Here is a 26,260-nt window from a genome sequence, read left to right on the forward strand (position 1 = left end):
AGAAGATGATATGTGGGTATGGATATTTGCGAATAGAGAAGAGAATATGACAAATGAAAAGAAGAGGTCGCTCCTAGAAGTAGGACCGTGACAGACGAGGAGAAAGATCTAACCAATGTAGGCTAGGGGACGATAAAAAGTTAGGGCAAAAAAAGAAGAAGAGAAAGGGAGATAGAGAGAGAGGAGAAAGAAGATATATTTCATAACATAACCTAACTAGGGTGCAATCTACAATACTTAGAGGCTATCCATTGGACTCAAATAACAGAAATAAAAGCCCTAAAAATAAAGTGTTCTTGCTGCGGCATGTTCGAACGTGCTCGATGTCGTTCGAACGTGAAATTCCTATTCTCTGTCTTTGCGAACGCGTGCAGACATTCGAACAAGCGCGTTCGAATGAGACTGAGGTTGTTCGAATGCATAAATCACGTTCTCTGTTTTTGTGAATGCGTGCAGGTGTTCGCATTGTGCGTTCGAACACGGTCCCAGGTGTTCAAATGCCCCCCGACAAAAAGTCTTATTTTATTCCCAAATAAATTTATTTCTTTCGATACAACTTGATCTAGCTCTAGTTGTATCACGAGGGTCAGTAGAGCGGCTACCTTCTAGTATCTAGTGACAAAGTGGCGATAGTACCCCGTCAAACTAAGAAACCTCCATAATTCACAAGCATTTTTTCGGTTTTGCCAACTCCACCATGGAATGTATCTTCTCGGGGTCGACGGCCACAATTCCTAAAATCGCGTCCCAAATATTTCACATGCTGCTCTTCTCATATATACTTTGATTTTTTTTGATCTTAAGCTCATGTTTTTTTAGCAAATTCAGCATATCTCTCAAGTGTCGTAAGTGATCATCCTAAGATTTGTTATAGATAATGATATCATCGAAAAACATAAGCACTTATCAACGAAGTAGGGGATGAAAAATATCGTTCATCAAGCTTTGAAATATTGGTGGTGCGTTCGTCAAAATAAACAGCATAACTCGGAACTTATAGTGTTGTCATGAGAAGAAAAAATGAATAATTTTAGATATTATGATAAATTAGCTCGAGGTGGTTCTTTTTATTTTCCAATGAGATGCACCGAGAAATAAATTATTTGTCTTTTAAATTCATCATCCTCGTATCTTCTCACAAGATTACAAAATTTGAAAACTTAAATGTCTACATTATAATTATGTTGATACTTATGTATATTTAAGCATAATTATAAACCAAACGTGATAGCTAAGATACAACATATCTAAATCGGATAGATTTAAATAATGTAATCACACAAACACTCTAAAAGCACTTTAAATATGGTATCATCTTATTCACCGATAGTAATGACTATGAAATGAAAATAGAAACTATCAATGAACGAAACCACGTCATTTTAATTGTAAAATATTTGTAAAGTGTTTTGTGTGCATAACATCAATCATATTATAATAAACCTTAAAACACTTTTTTTGTCTAACTCAAAATATTATTCTTCGTTGCCATTGCTTATTAGTATAAATTTGAAGACCTTCACATGTAATATATTTTTTTTTTGAAAAAGATTCATAGGCTGATAATTTATTAAGCTTCAAGTAACTGTTATAAATTTATACATGATATAAAAAAAGAGGAGATAGAGCGACGCTTTAGACAAGCCCCACGCATAGTTGAGCATATACCAAACTATAGTAGAGAAAATTATCAAGATAGTAATAAACTGATAAGCACTCAAGCAAAAAAATAAATAAATAGAAGAAAAAGAATAATGGCTCTAAAAACAAGTGTTTATCTTGGCCATCATCTACAGCAAATGCAAGAAAACAAGTCTAAGGGGCTTATAAGTAGAACATAATCCATCAAGAAAATTATAAAACATTGTCAGCTTACGCAATATTTGATAAAAGCGCGGATCTTCAAATATCTGGATCTCCATCCGAATCCGACCCGTTAACTTCCAGGCCGTTAAACCCTAAACCCTCATCCATTCCTCTCCTCCCGCTTCCCGCCTCCTCGCCGCCATGTCTTCACCTCCTCCGCGGATCCGCGACTTCGGCGATTTTGCAAATGTCCACGCCGTCCTCCTCGCTGCCTCCGGCATCCCTCCTCCTCTATACCCCAAGCTCTTCCACAAGCTCTCCTCCGAGACCTTCGATGGCGGTGACTTCTTCTCTATCGAGCCCTGCGAGGGCGGGAAGCTGAGACGACTGCTCCTTTCCGCGGAATCTCTCGGCAAGGAGTCCGACATCTTCCTCATCGACCACTCCTGGTCCTTTCGCCTCCCTGATGCCCTCAAACATGTAACATAATGGCTTAAGAGTTGCGATTAGGATTAGGTCTGGATTAGAAATGGGGTTTGAGTTATATTCCGTTTCGCAGCTGCGGGAAGTGCCGGGATTGGCTGAGAGGATGGCGGCGCTGATGTGCGTGGATGTTGATACGAAGACTGAGGTCGTGGAGACGGAGTTCGGCGACGAAGGGAAGAGCAACGGTAATGTGTTGGAGGTGCTAGAGAGGGAAGCGAGTAGAGTGAAGGAGAGAGGAAGTGATGCTGCGGCATGGTTGGAGCTCGAGGAGCTCGGTATTGATGATGAAGTGTTGCTGTCTCTGGATCTGTCTACTAGATTTCCGGTTGGTATGATTAGTGTGTTTTGAATTTCTTGTATTTTTATTAAATTTCAATTTTTTTTTAATGTGTAACATTTGGAATAAAATGGGACTTCCGTTGTCTTGAAGCGATAAAGTTGTTCCATTGGAATGGCAGCAGTAGGCGGCTTTACATTTAGAGAGTTCAAACTAATAAAACTCAATCATTTGCTTAGGAGAAGCTTCATATCTATCAGCCAATATATTGTTTGGTGCAATGCTTTTAGTCGTTTCTTTTTATAAAACTGTTATTCTGGATGTCAGTTCTTCGGCCCATGATTTCTGATATTAATTTTGTGGCTGTTGTTTACTAAATTGAATTCTGCCTTTTTGAATTAGAATCTGGTCGCCCTTAATCTCTGGGGAAACAAGCTTCAGGATGCAGATACAGTTGTGCAGGAGATCACAAAGTGTAAAAGGTTAAAAGCACTTTGGTTGAATGAAAACCCAGTTTTGCATAGTCGGTAAGTCCATTTTGTTGTTAACTGCATGATGGCAAACTCTAAGGCTTTCTCATTTGGATAAAGTTTTAATCTTTTTCTTTTTATCTCCGAAGATATCATGAGCAATAAATATTGTCATTTTGGTTTTGCTGCTCTTCCTGGATTTTCCTTTTCTTTTTCTTTCTCTTGTTATGTTAATACATAGAAGTTGGTAGCAAGGCTGGAAAAGAATGACATGCAAGTCTCAATTATTGACGATTTTGACATGAAAATATAGGATGGCGACACTTCATATGTCTGATGACAATCAAAGACTGGATTATTCTCAGATTCTCTTAACTCTGGTTTCCAAACCTGTCCTTTTGTCCTTCCAAGCCAAGGAATCTCATTGGCTTGGGTTAGGTTTTCTAGGTGTCCATAATAACCAGTAAAACGTAATGGTACATTCAGGCTAATGCCTAGTGGTGGCTCAAAAACAAAGGCCACCTCAAGATTGACTTGATGCATTTCATCCTTTGAGAGGCAAACAAATCCTTTGCTGTCCTACTTGGTTTGTTATATAAAGAGCTCTCATAATTGGATTCTGGGCCTTTTGAGTACATACATTCTTCTAGGAATGCTTTTAAACAGTGAAAATGCCTTATATACTTAGTTATTGCTTTGGGGTATCTTTTATAGCATAATCTGACATTTTGATTCTTTTCTAGTGGTGATACTATTGCTACAGCAATTCTTGATGGTATTCCGGGAATGGAAATCTACAATTCTTGCTTTACTAATCACTTTGACAAGTGGGCATTAGCTTTTTGTGGAGGCATCATAGGAGCAGACAGTCCTGATTGTGATGGTGAGAGCTCTCCTTCGTTGGAGGACATAATGATTCTCGATCTTTCCAATAGATGTATCCACAAACTACCTGAGGTAAATACTAGCTGTAACTATTTGTTGCAACATCTTAGTGGCCCCCTTTCTTTTATTACGTTGACCATGCAATCTCATGCAAGGAATGCTAAGTTCCAAAGATAGCATTGGAATATTTCATGCATCACTCTTATTATAGAGATTTCTGCAACATTATTCTTGAACCAATTGAGCCAGAAAAGTTGGTGACCATTGATACAATTTCAAAAAATTGCAGTCATTTTCTCCTGTTAAAATGCCTGCACTTTCAAATTTGAATCTACGAGGGAATCCGTTGGACCAAATTTCTGTTGCTGATCTCCTGAAATTCCTGAGTGGATTTGCCTGTCTGCAAGTCATGGAGGTAAACATAATTAAACAAGTTCCCTTCTTTTGGATGAGAACCAGCATAACATTATATCTTTTTGCAGGTCGACATACCTGGTCCTCTTGGAAATAGTGCACTTAAAATTCTTGAAGGTCTTCCTAATCTATCTTCATTAAATGGTGTTAGTGCATCCAATATAATAGAAAGTGGTAAACATGTGATTGATTCTGTGCTTCAACCACGTTTCCCGGAGTGGACACCTTCAGAACCTCTTGCTGACAGGGTCATTGGTGCAATGTGGTTGTATCTGATGACATACAGGCTTGCTGATGAGGAAAAGATTGATGAGACACCTGTTTGGTATGCAATTCCAGTCAAAGTTGTAGAAGAAAATAAAGACAATTTTTAGTATACTTGTAGTTCATCTGATCTTCGATTGTGTAGCGATTTGTGATTTTCTGAAATTTACAGGTATGTCATGGATGAGCTTGGATCAGCTTTGCGTCACAGTGACAACGCAAACTTCAGAGTAGCTCCTTTCCTTTTCATGCCAGAAGGGAATCTGGCTTCCGCTGTAAGGTATTCACCTTCACAGCAAAATATGCTGCTTTACCTGCTGTTATAATACATCAAGATGGATAAATTATAAATATGTTTCTTTTCTTGTAAGTATCATATCTTTGTATTATCTCTTAACCCTCCTTTGTTGTGAGGAAATGCACCCCGATGGAAATGGTCCTACCTTTATTTTTCAGTTTCTTTTTACGTTTATTGGAATGATGCTGAAGAAGCTTTACATTGCAATGAAACTTTTTCATGAAAGATATGCGCCATAGAAACCTGACAATAGCAATGCATCTCTTTATTCATCAAGAAAAGCTACTGCCAATCTGAAAGAAAAAAGTAGAATATGTACTTTTCAAGGAAAAAGTACCTACCCATCAACCTTTAGGACTGAAAGAAGGTTTAAGTTCATCAAGAAATGACATAGGGTTTTCAACATTAAACTGTTAGTGCTTGGAGACAAAGGGGTAGCAATAAACCTTTCATAACTGCACCCCTCCAGGTGATGAGAAAGAAAATAGTAGTTTGGGAATAAAACGGAATGAGGAAAGAACCAATTAATATGTGGGTCTTGGTTTCGTAGCTTTACGTTTAATAGAGTTATATCTTCAACTTTCCTTCAAGGAGTGAGGATACTTAATCTCAGTCTCCAGATTTGGTCTGTGTACTAATTCTCTTTTATTAGCAGACATAAGTTGTTCTTGTTGACAATTTGCTAACCATTCAAATGAAACAATTTCAGTTTCTCAATCTTATGGCCAACTCGGGATGTTCATTATGGAGAAGAATGTACTCGTGATTTCTTGTATAGTATTGGAGAAGAAAAGCAGCGTTCAGCTAGGCTTACAGCTTGGTTTCATACACCAGAAAACTATTTTATTCAGGTATTGTTATTTATTTATTTTCCTTCATATAATTATTAGACTATCAGTTGTTCATTCTCTTATTTACACACTTTTCCTATAGGAATTCAGGAAATACAAGGGACAACCTGAATCAAAAAGTATCTGTCCTTCCACTAAGAAGACTCCTCAGACCAAAAGTATACTTCCATGTGATGGACGCGCTCTCCGGGTTTTTACTGATATACCACATGTAGAAGAGTTTCTAAGACGCCCTGAATTTGTTCTCAGTAAGCACCATTTCTTCTTTTTCATAGGCATCCTTTCACATAGTGTGCTAGATATTCTCATTCATTAGATTCCTAATGATGAAACCTTAATCTCCCACAAGTCTGCATATCACTTGTACATTTTGAAAATTATGCGCATGAACTTACTAATCTAACTTGTTGGAAGTATTCGAGATGGGCTTAAGGAGTCCTATGTGCTGTCTGTTCTAGCATATTTAAGATTGCTGCAATAATTGATTTGTGGATATGTACTTACAGAGTAGGTCGAGATTGTGGGAGTCTGTTTCATCTGTAAGGCATAGATAAGCCAGAGAGCCAAATGAATCTGATCTTAATCTGGTTACAGAGAAATAAGTTAAATATGTCGAACTTTCATACTCTTAATCTGCTGACTTTCAAATTAAGAAAGAACTCTAGAAGTTTGATGTTTATTTTTTTTAATTCATTTAATTTCGCAAATGCTAGTATCATAGTTTAGTGAGACCATGAATTAAGGGAAACACCATATCAAAATTAAGACTTGAGAAGGTCTGATTTATGCATATCAATATTCTAGGAATATCAATTTAAATTTGTTATCATCTGCTAATTACAATCTTCGCTAATATAGTATACAATGCAATGACTATATCAGAGCTCATTACTATCTTATAAATCATATATTGGTAATAGATTGGTCCAGGAAAATCTTTGAGCATCCCCAGATATTGTTCCTTCCTTGAGATGAGACTCATCTCACTAGAAATGCTATCCAAATATTGCGTCTTCATATTTGGTTCGTGGTGGAGAATTTGATTAATAGTTAATTGTTTACTATTTGTTCTGTTTCAATCAATTTGTCATCCTATTATCTAGTAAAACATGTGAGAACTGATTGCATTTACCATTCTGCTTAAGCATTTTGCAAGAAGAGTGCAGCACACTGGTGTTGATTTGTATTCTGTCTACAGCAACTGATCCTAAAGATGCTGACATAATCTGGACAAGTTTGCAAGTTGATTCAGAGATGAAAACTGCGCTTGGACTAACTGACCATCAATACACAAATCAATTTCCATTTGAAGCTTGCCTTGTTATGAAGCACCATTTAGCTGAGACCATCCATAAGGTTGGTAATTCTTTTTTAGAGAGTATCTTGAGGCATCTGAGTGATTGTATCTTTGTAGATTGACTCATCGATGTGGAAAATCAAAATCTGTTACTTGTTGCAACAAACTTACGTGTACCTTTTCTTTTAGTGGGTTAATTGTCCTTGCGATTGTATTTTCCACTGCATATAGATGCATCTAGGTCCTTGTGCAGGAGCCAGACTCAGGTTGAAGCCACTGTAGGGAGAATGTATGTGAAATAAAGGGAACATATATCCATGCATAAGCCATCTTCCCTTTCTCTATCTTCCTTGTGCTCAGTCCTGTTGGTCTAGATCACATGAAATTCGCTTGCATGATGATGGTTTATGTGCTGCTGAATATACACAGACAATGATCCATATAAGTTAAGATGTGAGAAATATGTTTGTCTGTGTTTATGTGTAAGTAATTATAGTTGGACTAAAAGTTTGCTTGCTTGCTATTATTGTCGTTATTGTCGTTTAACATGTATGTAACTAAAATTTGCCTTGGCCAACTTCCTAGATTGTATCAATTTACTTGGTAATGCTGTAGGACAGTCGTAGCAGTATGATTAGATTTGGGATCTTTATCTGTAATTGGTTGGAGTTTGTTTGCTTGTTTTTTTTTTTTTTCCTTTTGCCACTACTTGTGGTATCTAAGCGCAAATTAATCTATTGACAGGCACAAGGCTCTCCCGAATGGCTTCAGCCAACTTATAACCTAGAAACACAGTTGGCACAACTCATTGGCGATTATTTTGTGCGGAAACGAGATGGACTCGACAATTTATGGATATTGAAACCATGGAATATGGCACGAACTATTGATACAACTGTTACTGGTGATTTGCCTGCTATAATCCGACTTATGGAGACTGGTCCGAAGATATGCCAAAAGTACATTGAGCATCCTTCATTGTTCCGAGGAAAGAAGTTTGATCTTCGCTACATTGTCTTGGTTCGCAGTATGCATCCTTTGGAGATCTTTCTTTCTGATGTATTTTGGGTATGCTTTGGGATCTCTCAACCATTTGTTTAAAGATAATATTCTCCCACTGCTATTGATATCTTTTGGTTTTACAATTCTGATCCGTCTTGACTGCTTGTAGGTTAGGTTAGCAAACAACACATACACGTTGGATAAGAGCAGCTTTTTCGATTATGAAACTCACTTTACTGTGATGGTAAGTGTACTATTATTATGGTGTGAACACCTAAAATTAAAGTAATTAACTTATTATCTAGTAGAATGGCTGCACAAAAGAGTGAAGGGCATTATCTTCCATAAATTACAGTTGTAGTTTGTGTTGTAGACTGCATATTGCTGAATAGTCACCTTGGAAGCTTTACAAAATTTTGAAAATCTCAAAATATTCTATTTATATCTTTGGTGCTTATGCTTAAGTTTATTACTTTATTTGTTATGTAGAATAAAATCTGTACATCACTACATTCAGCAGTGTATTCAGAATCTTTCAATTATGCCTTTTCAGAATTATATCGGAAAAATGAATCATATGAACACACCAGAGTTTGTCAAAGAGTTTGAAGAGGAGCATCAAGGTTTTATATATCTCAGACTTTGTTGTGGCTTTAATATCATAGACTATTATTAAGTTTCTTATATGGTCATGCTAATGTTTTGTAGTCAAATGGCTGGACATCCATCAACGTATACTGGATATGATCCGTTGTGTATTTGAGTCAGCTGCAGCAGTCCATCCTGAGATGCATAGTCCATTTTCTAGGGCCATGTACGGGATAGATGTTATGCTTGATAATCAGTTTATGCCAAAAATCTTGGAGGTATCCTTTTGACCTTCCTTTTTCAGTTGCCTTATATAACATTTTAGCTATTTGGCTGGGATGTGGTCCTAAAGTGAACGCACTAATTAAATACCAAAAAACCTGACCTGCTATCTTTGGTTTGAATCCTACATATAGTGTCTGATGACTTCTTTGACGAGTTCCATATCTTGCATAATAGACATGCACCACTGCATAATGCCTAGTTGAATTAGTATGGTACTATGCCGGACTAAAAGCCTGACAACCCGTTGCCATTCCCATCTCCAATATTAGCTGATAGACCATGCACCTCCCATGTTAGCTGATAGACCATGTGCTCCAATGTTATCTTTTCTTATTTTCAATTTCGTTCAACCCTCATTATCTTCATTTTCATCCCAAATTCTAGTGCAGTTTATGCATTTAGCATATCTTTTGAACCTCTAACAATAGTAGGAGTGGCACCATAAGTGCACAAAATGGTTGAAAAGAACCAAGATCAAAAGCAGCCTACGTTTGGAAGGCACCTGAATGTTGGTTGAATGGTCCAAGTCAACCAACAAAACCAGTTGAGGATCTAGGCTAAAGTGAATATAAATTGTGCAAAGTTGTCTTTCAGGCTGTTTGTTTGCAGAGATAGTGAGAGAATCCATAAAATTGACGGTCAGTTTGAAAGGTTCGGTATGATTGTGATTAATTTGTATTCTGATTGGGTCCCTAAATCTTTGAAGATATGGACAAAGGTAACAGGATTCAAACAAAGACTTGTGTGCTGATAACTTCACTGTTCCACTCTTGTATGCAGGCAACATATTGTCCTGACTGTGAAAGAGCATGCAAATATGACACAAAAGCTATTGTGGGAAACCAGGGTGTAATAAAAGGCCATGATTTTTTCAATACAGTGTTTGGGTGCCTCTTCCTCAACGAGTCGACAAACGTAACACCACTGTGATTTAGTTAATACTGAATGTTTCTATAAAGCCTTCCCTTTGTAATTTGTTGCGAAAAGGGTTGGTTTGGTGGAATAGTGTTGAATTTCGTTAAATCATCGGTTGTTCAATTATATAAATTTTGTACCAAATTAACAACTTTTTAGAGGACTTTAGCTTCTTCTTCTTCTTCTTTTTTTGTGAGAAAAAACTTTCGAGAGAGGCAATTATGTTTTTGACTATACAAGTGGTTAGTTATTTGAACGCCTCAATAATAAACCTATTACATAATTTGTTGTTTCGAAATTAAGCTAAGCCCTCCGGCTGGTGTTCCCAAAAAGAGGGAAAAAAAACCTTTAAATTGTTGTGGTTCTTGGATTTGTTTAGGGTTAAGTTGAGTTTATTTAGGATTTTTGGATGTTTAGCTAGTCTCTATATATATGAAAAAAATAGTCTTTATTGATTATTTATTATTAAAATTTGTTTTTATCTGGGCTTAGCCATCTTCTCTCTTTTTCTTTCTTTCCCTTGCTATCCAGCCTAATTTCTCCTACGGGTTAAGGTTAATCTTTCATCGCTTCTCTCCTTTCTCTAGCAACCAGTCATATTTAGAAGCTTCTTTCATTCCCCTTATTTAGTTACAGATACTAATCTATCTATCATACCATAATCATTTTGCTATCTATTAATTTTTTGTCATTATTTCGTATTTAACTTTTGATCAACTTATCCGATCAACGTAATTCTATTTGCGTTGGATTTATAACTCATAGAGGAATAATATATTCAGATCTCATATCAATCCGGCGGTTAGATTGATCCTAATTATCTTTGCAAGTTTTATATTAATCTTTGTCCAAATTATGAAATTTGATAGAAACTTTCACTTAAGACCGAATCATAAATCTATATTTTGCTCCACATTTCTTCTTAGTAAAGGAGAAGAGAAAAGAAATTCTTTCGAAGCCTGTTTTATGAGCTTTCCTCGTATTATTCTGCCGCCAACTGCGTCCTAATATTCTCTCGTCTTGAGGCTTTGGTTACTTCGTCCCAGCACTCTCCACTGATGGTAAACGCAACACCAACAGAGACCCATGACACCCTTCTCCTTCAGGAAGTCAGCTTGCGGTGTTCATCTCTTCGACCTCATCAAAGCCCAACGAGCATCGGCTTTAAATCCACCAGTTCTTCGCTCCCCAAAGGCGGTCTTCGATGCCTACGCCTCCCTCCTCCGCCGATGCGCTACAGAAGGGTCCGTCGTAGAACTACGCCAAATCCACCTTCAGATGAAGAGGTCTGGCTTCCCTCATCTCGCCCTCGGCAACAAACTGATCGATGCTTATCTGAAGTGTGGAGCCGTAGATGACGCCCGCGAGGTGTTTGATGAAATGCCCAAGCCCCATATCGTTTCGTGGAACTCTCTGATATCATCTTATATTCGTTGCGGGAGGAGTAAAGAAGCCATCTTTTTGTACAAGAGAATGGTCGCGGAGCGCGTTCTCGCTGATGAATTCACGTTTTCGAGTATTTTTAGAGCGTTCTCTTGCTTGGGTCTTGTGGCGGAAGGCAGGGGAGCTCATGGGAGGCTGGTGGTTTTGGGACTGCAGGATAGAGATGCCTTTGTTGGCAGTGCAATTATTGATATGTATGCAAAACTTGGGAGACTGAAGGAGGCTCGTGCTATCTATGATAGGATTTGTGATAAAGATGTCGTCTTGGTGACAGCTTTAATCGTGGGTTACTCCCATAATGGGGAAGATGATGCGGCAATCCAGCTCTTTGGAGATACCATCAATCAAGGTATTAAACTAAATGAGTTCACGTCTGCTAGCGTTCTGATTGCATGCGGAAACTTGAGGGAATTGATGAAAGGGAAGTTGATCCATGGATTTATAGTGAAATCCGGATTAGAGTCAGGGAGTTCTTCACACTCTTCACTTCTTAGTATGTATTCTAAGTGTGGTATGGTCGATGACTCGTTGAAGGTCTTTGAACGGATAGTAAATCCTGATACTGTAACTTACACGGCTGTTATTGGATGTTTAATCTGCAATCACAGAGAAGAGCTCGCGTTCTCAATGCTTAGGGACATGATTCGTGATGCTGTCGGCATTAATGCATTCACTTTGTCGACCGCTCTTCGAGGGTGTTCATCCCTTGCATTGATTGAACAAGGGAGGGCAATCCATGCCTATGCTGCAAAAGCTGGATTAAATAACAATAGGTATGTGGGTGCAGCTCTGATTGGTACATATGGAAAATGTGGACGTGTTGGAATGGCTAGGTTGGCTTTTGATAGTTTGCCAGGACTTGATTTGGTTTCGCTGAACACCATGATCTATGCTTATGCCCAAAACGGGCATGGTCTGGAAGCCATCATGTTATTCTATCAGATGGAGGACACAGGATTAGAACCAAATGATGCAACGTTCACTGCGGTTCTTTCTGCGTGTAGTAACGCAGGGTTACTTGAAGAGGGCCGCAGAGTATTTTCTCGTCTTTCCAATAGTTATACATTTGGACCATCTCATGACCATTATGCCTGCATGGTCGACCTCCTTGGACGTGCTGGAAGATTGGAAGAGGCCGAAGAATTAATACACAAGACATCTAACCCAGATAAAGTTTTGTGGAGGACATTGCTCAGTGCATGCAAGATACATGGTAACCTAGAGATGGCAAAAAAGGCTGCAAGAAAACTACTCGAGCTTGATCCGGCCGACGATGGAACTTATATTCTGTTATCAAATATTTATGCATCTTTAGGTCAATGGAATGAGGTTATACGCATGAAATGTACGATGAGAGGAATGGTGGTGAAGAAAGATCCAGCTATGACATGGATTGAGGTGAATAGAGAGGTACACACATTCATGGCAGGAGATAACTCTCACTCAAAGGCAACAGCTATCTACAAGGAATTGGATGAATTAATTGAGAGGACCAAAGAGCTAGGTTATTCTCCAGATACAAGGTATGTACTGCAAGAATTGTTGGATGAGTCGGAAAAGGAAAGATCCATATATTACCACAGTGAGAAGTTGGCTGTTGCTTTTGGTATCCTATGCAGTAAAGGCAAGGAAACCACATGTATCACAGTTTTCAAAAATCTAAGGGTTTGTGGTGATTGCCATTCATGGATGAAGTTTGTATCTCAGGTGGTAGGAAAGGAGATTATTGCTAGAGATGCCAAGAGGTTCCATCATTTTAAAGATGGTCTTTGTTCATGTAAAGACTACTGGTGATAATAACTGAAAGGTTAAACACTGTCGATTCATTTCATGGTGCCACTTTTCTATTGAAGTCGAGTATTTTTTTTTGGCGATTATATTGCAGACTGTTGCCAAATGGATCAAGCTTGTAAATAAAAGGGATAAGTTTACCCATTATTGAAATGGAAAATGTGATACCTAGTGTGAAAGTAATGTCATTTAATCTAAAATAAAGTCGTCGCCTGAGAGATTCGAACTCTCGCGGGGAAACCCCATGTACTTAGCAGGCACACGCCTTAACCACTCGGCCAAAGCGACGCTACAATAATATTCTTTGATACATTTTTAATAATCCAATTTTGACATATTAAATCTTAATCCTTCAAGCTAATCCGATTAGATTTTCATTAATATAGGCTATGTGCGTATGAATTATGAGCTTCTTGTGCTTAGTTTAAGTATTTTGGAATCATGAGAGAGAGAGAGAGAGAGAGTTAAGAATAAGATTCCATGGGCAAGAGGAAATGTGCATTGGCTGAAACGAAGAACACACGATACTGGCATCTAATAATAGATTAGAGAAGGATAAATCAAGCAAGCCAAATAAACATCTATTAGTTTTCACTGTAGCAGCATAATGGAATTATGGTCAACAATCGTTGGTTATGTGCTCGGATTTATAGAACGAATCTTCAATTAATAAGAAGGCATTCAAGATTGGCATATAAAAGCAAGAAACAAGCTAAGAATTTTTAGAAAACAGAGCAAGATAAGATTATAAATCCAAGCATGTAACTTGGGTTCCGATAAACTCACTAAATTCGACCAACAGAATCGAGCATGAAACTGGAAACCCTAAAAGAATCTAAGAACTGATCCCGCCGCATCACGCGGTGAGAAGAACGGCGCCTCCCGCCGCCTTAATCTTCTTCTCGGCGATCTTAGAAACGAGCTTAGCCTTAATAACCATGGGGCGATCCGCTGGCAGCATCCCCTTCCCGAGCACCTTGAAGTAACCGAACTGGGTCACATCGACCAATGGCGCCTCGCCGCCTTTGGCTTTCTCCTTGACCTCGTCGGGGATGAGAGACCAGATGCGTTCCACGTTAACCGCGGGGCAGTGGAACTTGTTGCGGAGGCGGTGGAAATACCGCATGCCAACCTTGCCGAAGTACCCCGGATGGTACTTGTCGAAGAGGATCCGGTGGTGGTGCATCCCTCCGGCGTTTCCCCGACCGCCGGGGTGCTTTCGGTGCTTCCCGACCCGTCCATGCCCGGCACTGACGTGCCCCCGCTTCTTCCGGTTCTTCTTCAAGTGGGTCGTCATTGGGGGGGTGGAGGATTAGGGTTTTGGGTGGACGGAGGAGACGACAAACAGAGGTGGTAACCCTAATCGGAGGGAGGCTCATATTTATAGGAAGAGAGAGTGGATATTGGCCGTCAGATTGAGATTGGACGGCGATGTAGTGGTAAGTATTAGCTTTGCAGGCCCAAATAATTGGGCCTTTCTACCAATTTGATACGATTCTTTTCTAACTACAATTTTGTAGTTCCAACCCTACGTTTTTAATATTTGCAAATCATAATTAACCTTAATTCTTCTATAAAACGAGTAGAAGGAAAATTATGATTAAGCTCAAACTCTACATCCAAGTAGTAAGATTCCATGGATCGATCTTACACTATTTGGGTCCCAATTTGGGCTAGTCATATTTTTAAATTTGGGCTTGGTTGGGCCGACAGTTCTAAATAGCACAGATTCCGTGCAGCCCATTTATAGATAGATTCGAATGCATTGATCATATGCTTTCAAAACTCCTAATTAAAAGCTAGAACAATTAAAGCGTATTCGATGGTGTGCCAAGACCGACAGCACTAAAATCTTAGTCCAGCTTCAAAATTGCCCTAAGCTTGCCGGATTTTATTTTGTTCTCATGAGGACGATAAGAAAATAGGCTATAAAAGCTTCTTCATCTCAAGAATTAATCATTTCCGGATGCTATTCTCGATAAAATCCTTCAGTTAATTAAAGGGAATTTTCTCATAGAGCCATGTTTGATACCTACTTGAATAGATACTAACTTAATTAAAAAAACTAAAGCTAGTAGATACCCGAATCCCGATCAACAATCTATATCATGGATTATGCATCAGAAACTTTGACTCTAATACAATAAAATGTTAGCTAACCCAATAATTATTACCATCATCTCATCCCAGACCCAGTAGAATGTGAAGCTTTTGAATAATGTAAATACTGGGTCATGATGATATTTCTCTTTTCTTTCTTCCTTGCAATCGCACTACTGTCACTGTGACGATGACTTCTACTTTTGATCTTTCCACGAATCCTTTTCTTCTCCCTCCTTTAGGGGACACCAGAAAAGAAGAGGAGGTTTCCAGAGAGTCCAAGTATCTCTCTCTCTCTCTCTCTCTTTTTCTCTGTGTGTGTGTGTAGAAGAATGCCTTCTTCTTTTTTCTGATGGCAAGTTTATTTATTTCTTCCCAATTTCGTCAAAGGTGTAAACATCTTTGATTATGGATAGTTGATCCATCTGAATCATTTCTCTGGTCACTAAAATTTTAGGGTTTTCTTTTCTCCTATATGTATACTTTTTCAAAATCTCATTATTGGTTTTGTATACCCCTTCAAAACCTACTACTGCATGGATGTCATTCTGATTACTTTCTAATAACTATATATCAAAATCCAAAGCTTTTTTCTTTCCAATTAAATAGGCTAAATCTAACTCTTTGTTGACTTTTATAGGTATCTATATACCCACAAAACAAATGTTTTAAAGAATATACATGAACCACCTACGTTTATTCTCAGTTATATAACAAAGAATATATAAGAGGACATTAATATTTCCAAATTTTCATACTACTTTTTGGGTGCTATCGATCTTTATAATGGTATTTTAAAAGTAGGTTCATGTACATTCTTCTGTGAAGAAGATGAAGTGGGAAAGAGATTGTCTACTATTTATTTCTCTTCAATTTGTTGCATGAGGTAAGTCTGCATGTCCACATTATTACTTAATTCTCACGTCAAACCCTAACCCAACTTGTTTGGGTTTGCCGAGTTGTGCTCAATTATTTGCATATGTTGCCGTTTTCACACACAAGTGTTCCTATATATCCTATTCAACTCATAAAATTATTCAGACATGAATTCAATCTTTGTAGGTATATGATAAAATCCAATTAGTGTTTGCACTCAAGTAGCATAATTAAGAAGAAAAAAAGAATACTGGGAATTAATAAGCAGTAGGAGGATTATTCTTCACATGCCAATAAATCTCCATCATCAATAGTTAGTAGAAAGATCTGCAAAGTTTAATTGTCACTTTTGTGGTTGCCCAATATTCCTACTAGTCTTAATTATTGTTCTTGAAGCTAAGACCATTTCTTTCTCCAATCATGCTTGCCTTGGTAGACCAGTTCCTATCTATTTTATTTCATCTGGGATGTCATTTTTAGACTCCTAATTATGCTTAAGAATTGTACTATTTTTTAAAAGTATTTTTAGGTCTTGGAAAAGTGAATAGATTATGGAGTTGCTTCATCAGGTTTTCAGTCCTGCACCTACCCAATGATATGGACCTTGATTTATAGAATTAGGAAGAATAGAAAAGAGAGCTAGTAGACTTAAGCATAAATTCATGAAATAATAGGTCTCATTTGGTTCTTCCATATAGTTTTTAGTGATAGACTTTACTTGCATCTTTTAAATATAAGTGGAGTATCTCTATAAGTTTACTGATATTTTATTGTTTAGTTATAAAACATTGATAACACTATATATAATTATAGTGAATAAGATCATTTTAAGATGAAAAAATTAAAGTCGAGAAGATAAATAATTATACCTTGTTATGTAATTCTGGGTAGTCACTTTTAATAGATCACAAATGCATAGAAGAGTATTTTAGCCATTTCGCCACCGAAGATCTTGCTAAAATAAATATAAACAAACGATTTGATTATAAAATATACTTAAGATATACCTAATTCATAAACAAATACCTCTCACCCACAAATTATCTCATTCTAGAAGGCAAATCATTCTAAAGTACTTAAAATAGAGGAGATCACAGAATTTGTCCATTGGTAGCAAGATATTTGAGGATTGAAAAGAGTCTACGTCTGATAGAATCTAGAATCTGGTTGGTCGGCAAGGATTATTTATCCGATCATTTGATATTTAATTACGTTGTATAATAAATGAATAAAAACGTCAACATTACAACTAACTTCGAAAATAAACTATCTAGTTGAGTTCTTAAAAGAGACAAGGCATATATATATATATATATAGTTTTTATAGTTTATGTCATAAAATCTATCTTCAAGGATTTGGCAGACATAGAGGATATAAATAAATGACATACTTGTCTAATGGGATGCCTAGGGTTTCATATGATGCCCAGCTTATAATATAAATGTCAAACACCTATCATCACCATCTCTAGACCAACATCTTAATCATGAGTCCAGAGAATTTACAGTAGCATATTGCTAACGTTCTAATGTCGATATTTTTATAAATTATTAGATGCATGATCAACACATATGCGACCGTAACCGACTCAAGCTACTCGTAGCAAAATTTAGGTTAAGGTGTGTTGGCTTTACGGTCAAACTCGCTCTCATGGGAGAGTTTTTAGGAGTAAATTTCTTTAATTTTAGAGTTTAGAAATCTCTGTGTTATTATAAATATCAAACACCGATTATTACCATATTTAGACTTTCGATAGCATATTAACATTCTAATATCAATATTTTTATAAATTGTTGGATGCATAATTAACATGATCGTAACGGTCTCAAACCGCTCGTTGCAAAACTTAGGTTAAGAAGTTGGCTTTACGGTCAAACTCGCTCTTATGCTCGAGTTTTTAGGAATAAATTTCTTTATTTCATAAACTTTAGAAATATCTGTATTGTTATTATTATTATTATTATTATTATTATTATTATTATTTTATATCATATAAATTGATCTGGTCTAGCCATTGTAGGGTGTTCACGAAGTTGGTAAGACACTGATAGTCTACTAGAAAGATATGGCAGGTTAACCGCAGCTTTTGAAAACATCTCTCTTGCTGACGTGTCTATCGTTGACTATATAGCCAAGCGATGCTTTACAAAACGAAGTCCACTTAGCAAATCCCAACCCCACTCCTCAACCTTCTTATCTTTTTTCTTGATCCCTTCCTCCCTTACACACGGAATGAAGGGATAGGAACAGGCATTATAGCACCATTGGAAGAAGAGGCACCTCTCTACTGACGACCCATTTCAATAGTACGGGTGCACTATAGCCCTTACCCTAAAATGGACGCATACTAAATTAAATAAGTTTTGTTAATTAATCTTGCCTTTTTTTAATTTTAATACGTCAGTCTTCCATAGATTAATATTAGATTGCAAGTTTGAGAAACCGTACATTTAGTTCTTGAGAGTTTAGTTGCGTGTGTATGCGTTTGTTTTTTTTTTTTAAAAGAAGATGAAGTGGGAATGCCATAGCGTTAAAGAAATCATACAATATGAAACACTATTTTTCAAACTTTCCACTGTATTAGGGTTTTCCCTTTGAATCTCTCTTCGTTGCTAGAGGTTTGGTTGGGATCGACGGTTTAAGGATTTTAGCGGCATATTTTTTACTAGGCCCGTTCATATTGTAGGGGCAAGGATAGTTTTTTTACTCCTCTCTTTCGTTAGGTTTCGACATGGCGATATTATTGTCTTCTTCTCGAGCTCTTTATTTTAGGTTTTATAGAGTTTGCGATAGTACTGTGGATTCTCTGTCGGAGATGTTGGACATAAAAATCTCTATGCCCTTTCGCTTGGGTCTTTGTTGATTTTTTGTATTTAATACTTATTCTTTTTAGGCTGAATATATAATCTTTCTTTGGTATGTTATCAATAAAGAAGAAAAAGGAAAACTAAGTGAACACTATCCCACTAGTGAATGTCTAGTATAATTAATACCTGACCCAAATAATCCTTCCCTTATTCATATTGTCCATAGGAAATGGACATAATAACTAGTTGTGCCTATGACCTACTTCAAATCAACTTGTGGTACTGTTGTGCATTGTACTAAAAGCCCCCATTTTTGACAACATAAAAAGAGATAAAACCCACCTTTTACTATTAGAGTAGAAGGTTCAATCTGAAGATGGTGAATTAGAAGGTCAACAAGTGGTTAATGCGGTATAGTAGGCCAACAACAACAATTGAAAACCAAGTACATTTCTTAACCTGCACACTTTGTCTAGGGTTACAAATATTAGTTAATTGGAGTAATTGTTTTCAAAAGGGAAATCTTGTAAGCAATCCAGGTCATTTTAGCAATAAAATATTTTCCATACTAGTTCACTATCACAAGCACTTCAAGGCTGCAAGATTTAGAACTATGCCATTGCAGAGCTCATTATTTGTCACTTTAATTTAGTTTCAAGTCGAATATGATTAGTTTCATAATGATAAGAATATTTGCCATGGTATAATCTCCATTTTGAGGTTGAATAATTCTTCTCTCGCCTACTTGGTCATCATTATATTACTTGAATTATTTAATCCCTTAACTTAGGCATCACATAATTAAGTCAGATTGACCAGGCTTATATAGATTAGAATAGCAGCTAATTGGGCCTAATTAATCTTATTTGCTAATTTCAAAAGGGTTGAAATCTTATAACTAAAGAACATCTAAAGCTTGTCTGTATGAATGGGAAATAGATCTTCCATTTCCAAAATGACAAAGGCGTTGACCACTTCAATATTTACAACAAAAGAAGAAGAAATTCAAACTCTTGTATGAGATACCATTTCATTAAAAAAAGTTAAGCACCAATTGACTTCATCTTAGTAGACTCAACACATCCAAACAACAAGATGTGGGAAATATATAATTTGTACCATTTTTAATCAATAAAATAAACACAATACTCTTGACTTCCTACAAAGATCCACAAAGGAGGAATGGATCAAAAGTTGAAGGTAAGCAAAAGCTGTTGAGATTTGTATGCAAGCAGACAAAAGAAAAATAGAAATCAAACTTTATCTACATGGCAACTTGGAGGGTGGTTGGTTCTCTTCCATTTCATACATCTATGCTTGTTAATGTCAAGTGATAGATTAATGAAGAAATAAGTTTAAGCAAAAAGGAAGAAGGTCCACATGATGAGAGATTTAGTTTCCTTTACCTCATGCAACAAAATTAATACATAATGCATTTCTCATGGACAAATGACAGGTTCTGGAAGATGTAATACTTTATTCGGGATTAGACTTGTAACTACAATCCTAATTTTAAGCTTTTGTACGTGAGATAATTAGGGGCTAAATGACACAATTGGGCCAAATGTCATCTGGGTTCCTTTCTTTACAGCACCTAATTCTTTTTCCTATTCACGAGAAAGATGAGACGTCCCTTTCTCTCAATTTCCCTCTTTGTGTGTCATCCGTTTGCTCCACATCAACACTAATCAGGAGATAAGATGGTAGTATTTGGTGGCCTGTTAGAATCATTTTAAAATTGATGTTGATCAAGTCTTCTTCTTCTTTTTCTTTTTATCTTCCCATTAAACACAAACTATTCATAATTAATCAAAGTTGGTAAGAACCCAGTTATATATACTTAGAATTAGCGCATGTGTAGTAAACTCAAAAACAAAATTTTCTTGTTAGACTAGTATTAACCATATAGATATATATATATATATATATATATATATATATATCGATATTGTTAACTTTAATGTTTGAAAACTTCTACATACTTATAACTTAGTCCGCAGGCTGGCTTATGTCTAGAACCAGTTTGGTGCGAAGACCTGCACATCCCTGCCGTTACAAAGTCAAGAGTCAGCCATGACATTTCCCCAAACCCCTCTCAAGGAACCTTCATATATTTGGTAAGAGTAGTTGGTTGTTTTTTTAAAATTTTTAATTTTAATTTTCAATGCTTATTTGCATGCCTTGATCACCTACCTGATCGATCATCTCTCCCTCCTTAGAAATTAGAAACTAGAATTAGAATTGGAGTTAGAATTCCTCCTCCACCTTCTCCATCCTGGAGCTCTGCATGAACTACTGCTAGCGAGGTGGAGTAGTTCATCACTTGATTGCATGCAATATATATTTCACAAACCATGCACTCAAGGGCTTCATGGAGATCATTCCTCGCCGGTTGCTTCGGGGAGACGAGCGGGGGCACAAAAGTGCGGCCGAAGAAGATCGTGGAGAAGCAGAAGTCGATGGGGAGGATGTCGGTCTCCGACCTAAGCAACTCCACCGGCATGCTATCGCCGGAGGACCTCTCGCTGTCGCTCGTCGGCTCGAATCTCTACGTGTTCACCCTCGCGGAGCTGAAGACGGCCACGCAGGGCTTCTCGATGAGCAACTTCCTCGGCGAAGGCGGCTTCGGGCCGGTCTACAAAGGCTTCATCGACGACAAGCTTAAGGGGGGATTGAAGGCCCAGTCGGTTGCCGTAAAACTACTAGACTTGGAAGGAGGAGTTCAAGGACACAAGGAATGGCTGGTAATAATATAATCCATGCATGATAATTACTACAAAATTCTAGAGCTTCATTAATTCTTACATATTGTTTGATTTCAATTCCGTCATTTTTTGTTGAATTACGAATAGGCTGAGGTGATCTATCTTGGGCAATTGAGGCATCCCCATCTTGTTAAATTGATTGGATACTGCTACGAAGACGAGCATAGGCTTCTCGTCTACGAGTTCCTGGTGCGAGGCAGCTTGGAGAACCATCTATTTAAAAGTAAGTTGGTATTCCAATCCTTATTCTTATCAAATTGTTTGCTGGAAATTTAATTTGATAAAGTAGTTTTAAGTAGATCTGCCAACTCTCTCTCTTTAGAAATGGAAGAGCTAGAAACAATCACTTTCTGTTAACATAATGTTGATGTTGCCTTGGAAAACAATTCATAGCTGATAGCTTATGGCAACCGGCGATTGAATGCAATAAATGGACAAGCCACTCAATGGAAAAATCCAACGAGTCTATTCCATCAATTCAGATTTAGCTACAGACAATCTAACTCCCATCCTTGGAGTTGGTAAGGCAAAACAATATCCCCACTAGATATATTGCTCACTTGTAGCTTTTCAATACAAATAGTATTAAGACTTTAAGCAAACACTAATTTAATGGTAAAAATAGGGTGAGAATGATAATAAAGACAGAAGATAGGGTTAGGGTGTATTTGATGAATTTATCTAAATAAACTTATTTATGTAGGGTTTTTTGCATCTTTGCCGTGGTCAACACGCTTAAAGATCGCTGTGGGAGCCGCCAAGGGACTCGCCTTTCTCCACGGGAGCGAGAAGCCAGTGATCTACCGAGACTTCAAAGCATCCAACATCTTATTAGACTCGGTAATTATTCCTCTAATTAATTCATTCATTGCTTAGTTAATTAATCTTTCTTCTCTTCTACTAAACCTAACGATATCGTCTTCCAAGAGCCAATGAATCATTCGTTTAGAGAAAGGAAAAAAAAAAAAGGTACTTACGAGGAAGAGAATCTTAGACTAATGATAAGTGGATAACGATGGATGCCAACTTAACACTGGGGGTGGGGGTTGGGGGTCCATTTGATTGTAACCACACGAGAGGAATTATTCTATTTTGATCCCTCTACAGGAAATGAATGATATCTTAGGACGTTTCTTTTAGATTAGGACGAACTAATTAGTACAATTCGTACGCAGAACTATTTTAGAATTGCCTTTGATTCTTTTTTAAAACTATTATTATGATTAATTTTTAAATAAAATGTACCTAACATATTATTATTAAAGTTAATAAATACAAATAAATGATTAAAATTCTTAGTTTTAAGTTTAGAGTATAAAATATTTATGGATAATTTTTGTCTCACATGAAAAAAAAAAGACATACTTTATAGTAATGAGATATTAGGTATAATATTAGATTAGCTGATGATAATTATAATATTTACAGGATTACAATGCAAAGCTCTCGGACTTTGGGCTTGCAAAGGATGGGCCGGAAGGCGATGACACGCATGTGTCGACTCGAGTCATGGGCACGCAGGGGTACGCTGCACCCGAGTACATTATGACTGGTACTATCATTGATTCCTACTGTCTTCTCATGTATTATTAATAATTTATATTATCTTTTTATGTATTGTATTTCTATCTCTTATCTTCTCATGTATTATTAATAATTTGTTATGTATTACACTTTTTTTATCTCATTCAATTTTTAGGTCATCTTACGGCGAAGAGCGATGTGTACAGCTTTGGAGTCGTCCTACTTGAGCTACTGACCGGGAGGCGATCGGTAGACAAGAACCGGCCGAGCCGAGAACAAAACCTGGTGGAGTGGGCGCGGCCAATCCTAACGGACCAAAGAAAGCTAGCCCGAATCATGGACCCAAAGTTGGATGGTCAGTACTCCACCAAAGGAGCCCAAAAGGCCGCATCTCTGGCCTACCAATGCCTGAGCCAGACCCCCAAATCCAGGCCCCAAATGGCAACCATAGTGGAGGCTTTGGAGCCACTCCTCAAGCTCGACGACGAACCGATCGAGCCATTCGTCTTCACCGTTGGGTCTCAAAAGGCTGCGGCAGACGACAAGGTCCAAGGCAACGACAATGGCCATGGCCATGACCACGGCCACCATGGAAGGCATCAGGGGCACAGGCATAGGGTGAAGTCGCCCATGAGAGTGGCTCGCAATGGGGATGTGGGGAATGGGGTGTATCATAGGAACTCACCGAAGCAGCAGCATAGATGAGAGTTGATTGATCATGGAGACATGGTACAGTGTATATAGCTGGCCTCTAGTGGCATATAGTTTCGGGTTGTGATGTGAACTAGTTAAACTGGCCCCTTAGGAGAAGAAAAGTGTTTGTATGATGATGCCAGTTCTTGAACTGGAAATCATGAAGGGGCCACTCTTATTTGTAGTTTACAAGCCATGGGCTGGTATTATTGGAAATTATTCATCATGATTCAAAAGAAAAAGGGACTGTTTATTTATACACCTCTCCAATCTGTCAGCTATTGCATGGATGCTTTAATATGGCTCCCTTATTTGAGAGCAATGTATCTAAAAAAGAATAAAGATATTCTTGTGTTTCTGCTATTTAATAGATCAAAATTTAGTTGCTGATTAACTTTCATAGGTAAAAAGTTCAAAGGAGTACCTATGCAAAAACTGTAAATACCCTATATACTACTCTATAATAGAAGTATCTATGTATATAACACTCAAAGAGTACAAGGCCTCGAAAAGGAATGGGCAAATAGAACTTTGCAATCTGAACAGTAAGTAAAGAGAATCACTCTTCCTTCACCAATCTTTAATTCATTGTAATTTTCTAAAAGCTTAAATCCATAGAGAACGACAAGATTCCAACAATCAGTGATGTAGAGAGTTCCACGCATCTCTCTTGTGACTGAAGAGGCCTTTACGAATCCATTATAGGACTGGAAACTTGTTCCCTCTGTGTTGACAAACATATTTCGTGCGAGCTAAGCATCCGATTACAGAATACTGTCAAAGTTCTTTCTCGTACACAATATAACTGGGGAAAACATCAGTATATTCTTCTTATTCAAATGGATAAATGACTTCATTTACATCAAATAACACACACAAAGGAAGGAATTCCTAGAAACTATCCTTCCAATTCACAAATGAAATCAACATAGATATATATCACACAGATTTTTTTTCAGTTTCCAATATACATGGTTTATATACAATATGATGTCGATTCCTTGTACGTCTATCAACACCTAGTGGACTCCCCATGAATGTTGTCAAGAATGGCAATCACACCAATCACAAAGGCCTGGTCATAGCCTGGTTGCACCACCACTTTGTAGAAGTCCTTGCTTGCCATCATCTCCTTCATTTCCACCTATCAAATGTTTACTCCATGTTAGAAGGAATTCTAAGAATTCGTTATAAAAATGGCATTCTTTGTTGCATGGAAATTTATCCATAGGCAGGTTTATGAACCTTCCCCTCCTTACCTGCGCCACAACTTTCCCTCTTCGATCTTTGATTGTGCAAGCCCTCTCATGGAATGATCCAGTCACCTCGAAATCCCAGCCTTTCTTATTTCCTTTCAGTTCTAGCGATATCCTAATCACATTCTTCATTGCTAGGAATGATTTTGGGTCATACAAGCTAAACACTAGCTTATCTGGTCTATTGTAGTCCATCAGGTATCCCTTCCATTGGTTTTGAATGCTTATAGCTTGAACGACACCTCCCTAGGAGCAGACATGAGCTCTGTGAAGATAATTATATATATGTATATATAGGCAACAAGGCAGAGGAGGAGGAAAAGGGATTTACTTTTTTGCGTATGAAGAGTATCGCAACTCCATCGCCATCTCTGATAATCAACTCACCCTTAGCACCAAGAGTTCCGCAACCATCTACGCTGAACACCTTCCTTTGATCACAATTCATGACGACGAAGCCACCTCCATTCACAATATGAGGCCTCGTTCTTACTGTCAACACTACCTGAGAAGAAGAGCAAAAGATCTTGCTAACAATTGGTATTAGATTTACATGTCCCCCCATGACTTCTTCCTTTGGTTTCTTTCAATCCTCTGGAGATGAAATAGCACACGTCAATGGAGTTCTTTGTTCAAAGGTTAGTAGGCTTCTTAGCAGCAGCAAACGAGAACCTGAAACTGATTTAAGTATACAGGGAAAACTCCTTTGAGTGTGGAGATCTCACGGATAAACTTGCATAACGTTTCATTCGAGTTATATAAAGGAAGTCACAGTTAAAGCAAGAGTTTGTGTAGAATTTGATGGCTCATGGAAGAGAATAATCCTATTTTCAGTTAGGTACTACTCAAAGAAGCATCTTTGAATGAAATTGCTTCAAGTTACCAACAACTATATATTTTAGGAGATCACTTTTGGCTGGAGCCTTGTGGCCTTACTTAGTTCATACTACAAGCAAGTGCCAATCACTTCTTATAGTACTGTTTATGGATAAGCTCTTACCATTTCATGCATATCCATTTGGCTTTTGATTGGTGAGTGCATAACATGCATTCTAGGAAATTTTTTACTTTACTGTGTGGTAATATTTTGCTATTTTAAGTAATTACTTTATTGATAATAACTACAAAGGGACTTTTAAATGTCCAATTCATTCGAATCATTCAGA

General features: G+C 37.5%; 5 protein-coding genes and 1 non-coding gene across 7 annotated transcripts; 3 read left to right on the forward strand and 3 right to left on the reverse strand.

The window, feature by feature from the left end:
• The first annotated feature begins 1,965 nt into the window (after positions 1–1,965).
• Positions 1,966–10,019, forward strand: LOC140777998 (uncharacterized). 2 transcript variants are annotated; one of them, XM_073122495.1, is made up of 15 exons: positions 1,966–2,286; positions 2,366–2,617; positions 2,972–3,096; positions 3,783–3,996; positions 4,214–4,339; positions 4,407–4,663; positions 4,775–4,882; positions 5,610–5,751; positions 5,834–5,999; positions 6,950–7,107; positions 7,793–8,116; positions 8,220–8,294; positions 8,604–8,673; positions 8,759–8,916; positions 9,704–10,019. In XM_073122495.1, the coding sequence occupies exons 1-15, from the start codon at positions 2,008–2,010 to the stop codon at positions 9,851–9,853; spliced, it is 2,604 nt and encodes an 867-aa protein (XP_072978596.1). In that variant the 5' UTR covers positions 1,966–2,007; the 3' UTR covers positions 9,854–10,019. The 2 variants fall into 2 exon arrangements, with proteins under 2 accessions (XP_072978596.1, XP_072978597.1); XM_073122496.1 differs by lacking the exon at positions 1,966–2,286 and having other exon boundaries at positions 2,399–2,621.
• Positions 10,020–10,151: 132 nt separating this feature from the next.
• Positions 10,152–13,245, forward strand: LOC140777999 (pentatricopeptide repeat-containing protein At5g65570). Its single transcript, XM_073122497.1, has one exon. The coding sequence runs from the start codon at positions 10,925–10,927 to the stop codon at positions 13,073–13,075; it is 2,151 nt and encodes a 716-aa protein (XP_072978598.1). The 5' UTR covers positions 10,152–10,924; the 3' UTR covers positions 13,076–13,245.
• Positions 13,246–13,278: 33 nt separating this feature from the next.
• Positions 13,279–13,360, reverse strand: TRNAS-GCU (transfer RNA serine (anticodon GCU)). Its single transcript has one exon. It is a non-coding gene; the product is annotated as a tRNA-Ser (tRNA).
• A 358-nt stretch (positions 13,361–13,718) lies between these two features.
• LOC140778401 (large ribosomal subunit protein uL15x-like) lies at positions 13,719–14,438 on the reverse strand. The gene has a single exon (XM_073123091.1). It carries the CDS (start codon positions 14,367–14,369, stop codon positions 13,929–13,931), a length of 441 nt encoding a protein of 146 aa, XP_072979192.1. The 5' UTR covers positions 14,370–14,438; the 3' UTR covers positions 13,719–13,928.
• A 6,376-nt stretch (positions 14,439–20,814) lies between these two features.
• LOC140779114 (serine/threonine-protein kinase RIPK-like) lies at positions 20,815–24,097 on the forward strand. The gene is made up of 6 exons (XM_073124086.1): positions 20,815–20,973; positions 21,076–21,600; positions 21,709–21,844; positions 22,325–22,461; positions 23,050–23,173; positions 23,321–24,097. The coding sequence occupies exons 2-6, from the start codon at positions 21,211–21,213 to the stop codon at positions 23,848–23,850; spliced, it is 1,317 nt and encodes a 438-aa protein (XP_072980187.1). The 5' UTR covers positions 20,815–20,973; positions 21,076–21,210; the 3' UTR covers positions 23,851–24,097.
• Positions 24,098–24,650: 553 nt separating this feature from the next.
• LOC140779041 (protein LURP-one-related 6-like) lies at positions 24,651–26,089 on the reverse strand. Its single transcript, XM_073123984.1, has 3 exons — positions 25,426–26,089; positions 25,098–25,340; positions 24,651–24,982 (listed from the first exon to the last, which is right to left on the reverse strand). Exons 1-3 carry the CDS (start codon positions 25,657–25,659, stop codon positions 24,851–24,853), a joined length of 609 nt encoding a protein of 202 aa, XP_072980085.1. The 5' UTR covers positions 25,660–26,089; the 3' UTR covers positions 24,651–24,850.
• Between the last annotated feature and the right edge of the window lie 171 nt (positions 26,090–26,260).

Source organism: Typha angustifolia, chromosome 15 (genome assembly GCF_048772165.1).
Source record: "Typha angustifolia cultivar Huaian chromosome 15, ASM4877216v1, whole genome shotgun sequence".
NCBI classification, from domain to species: Eukaryota; Viridiplantae; Streptophyta; class Magnoliopsida; order Poales; family Typhaceae; genus Typha; species Typha angustifolia.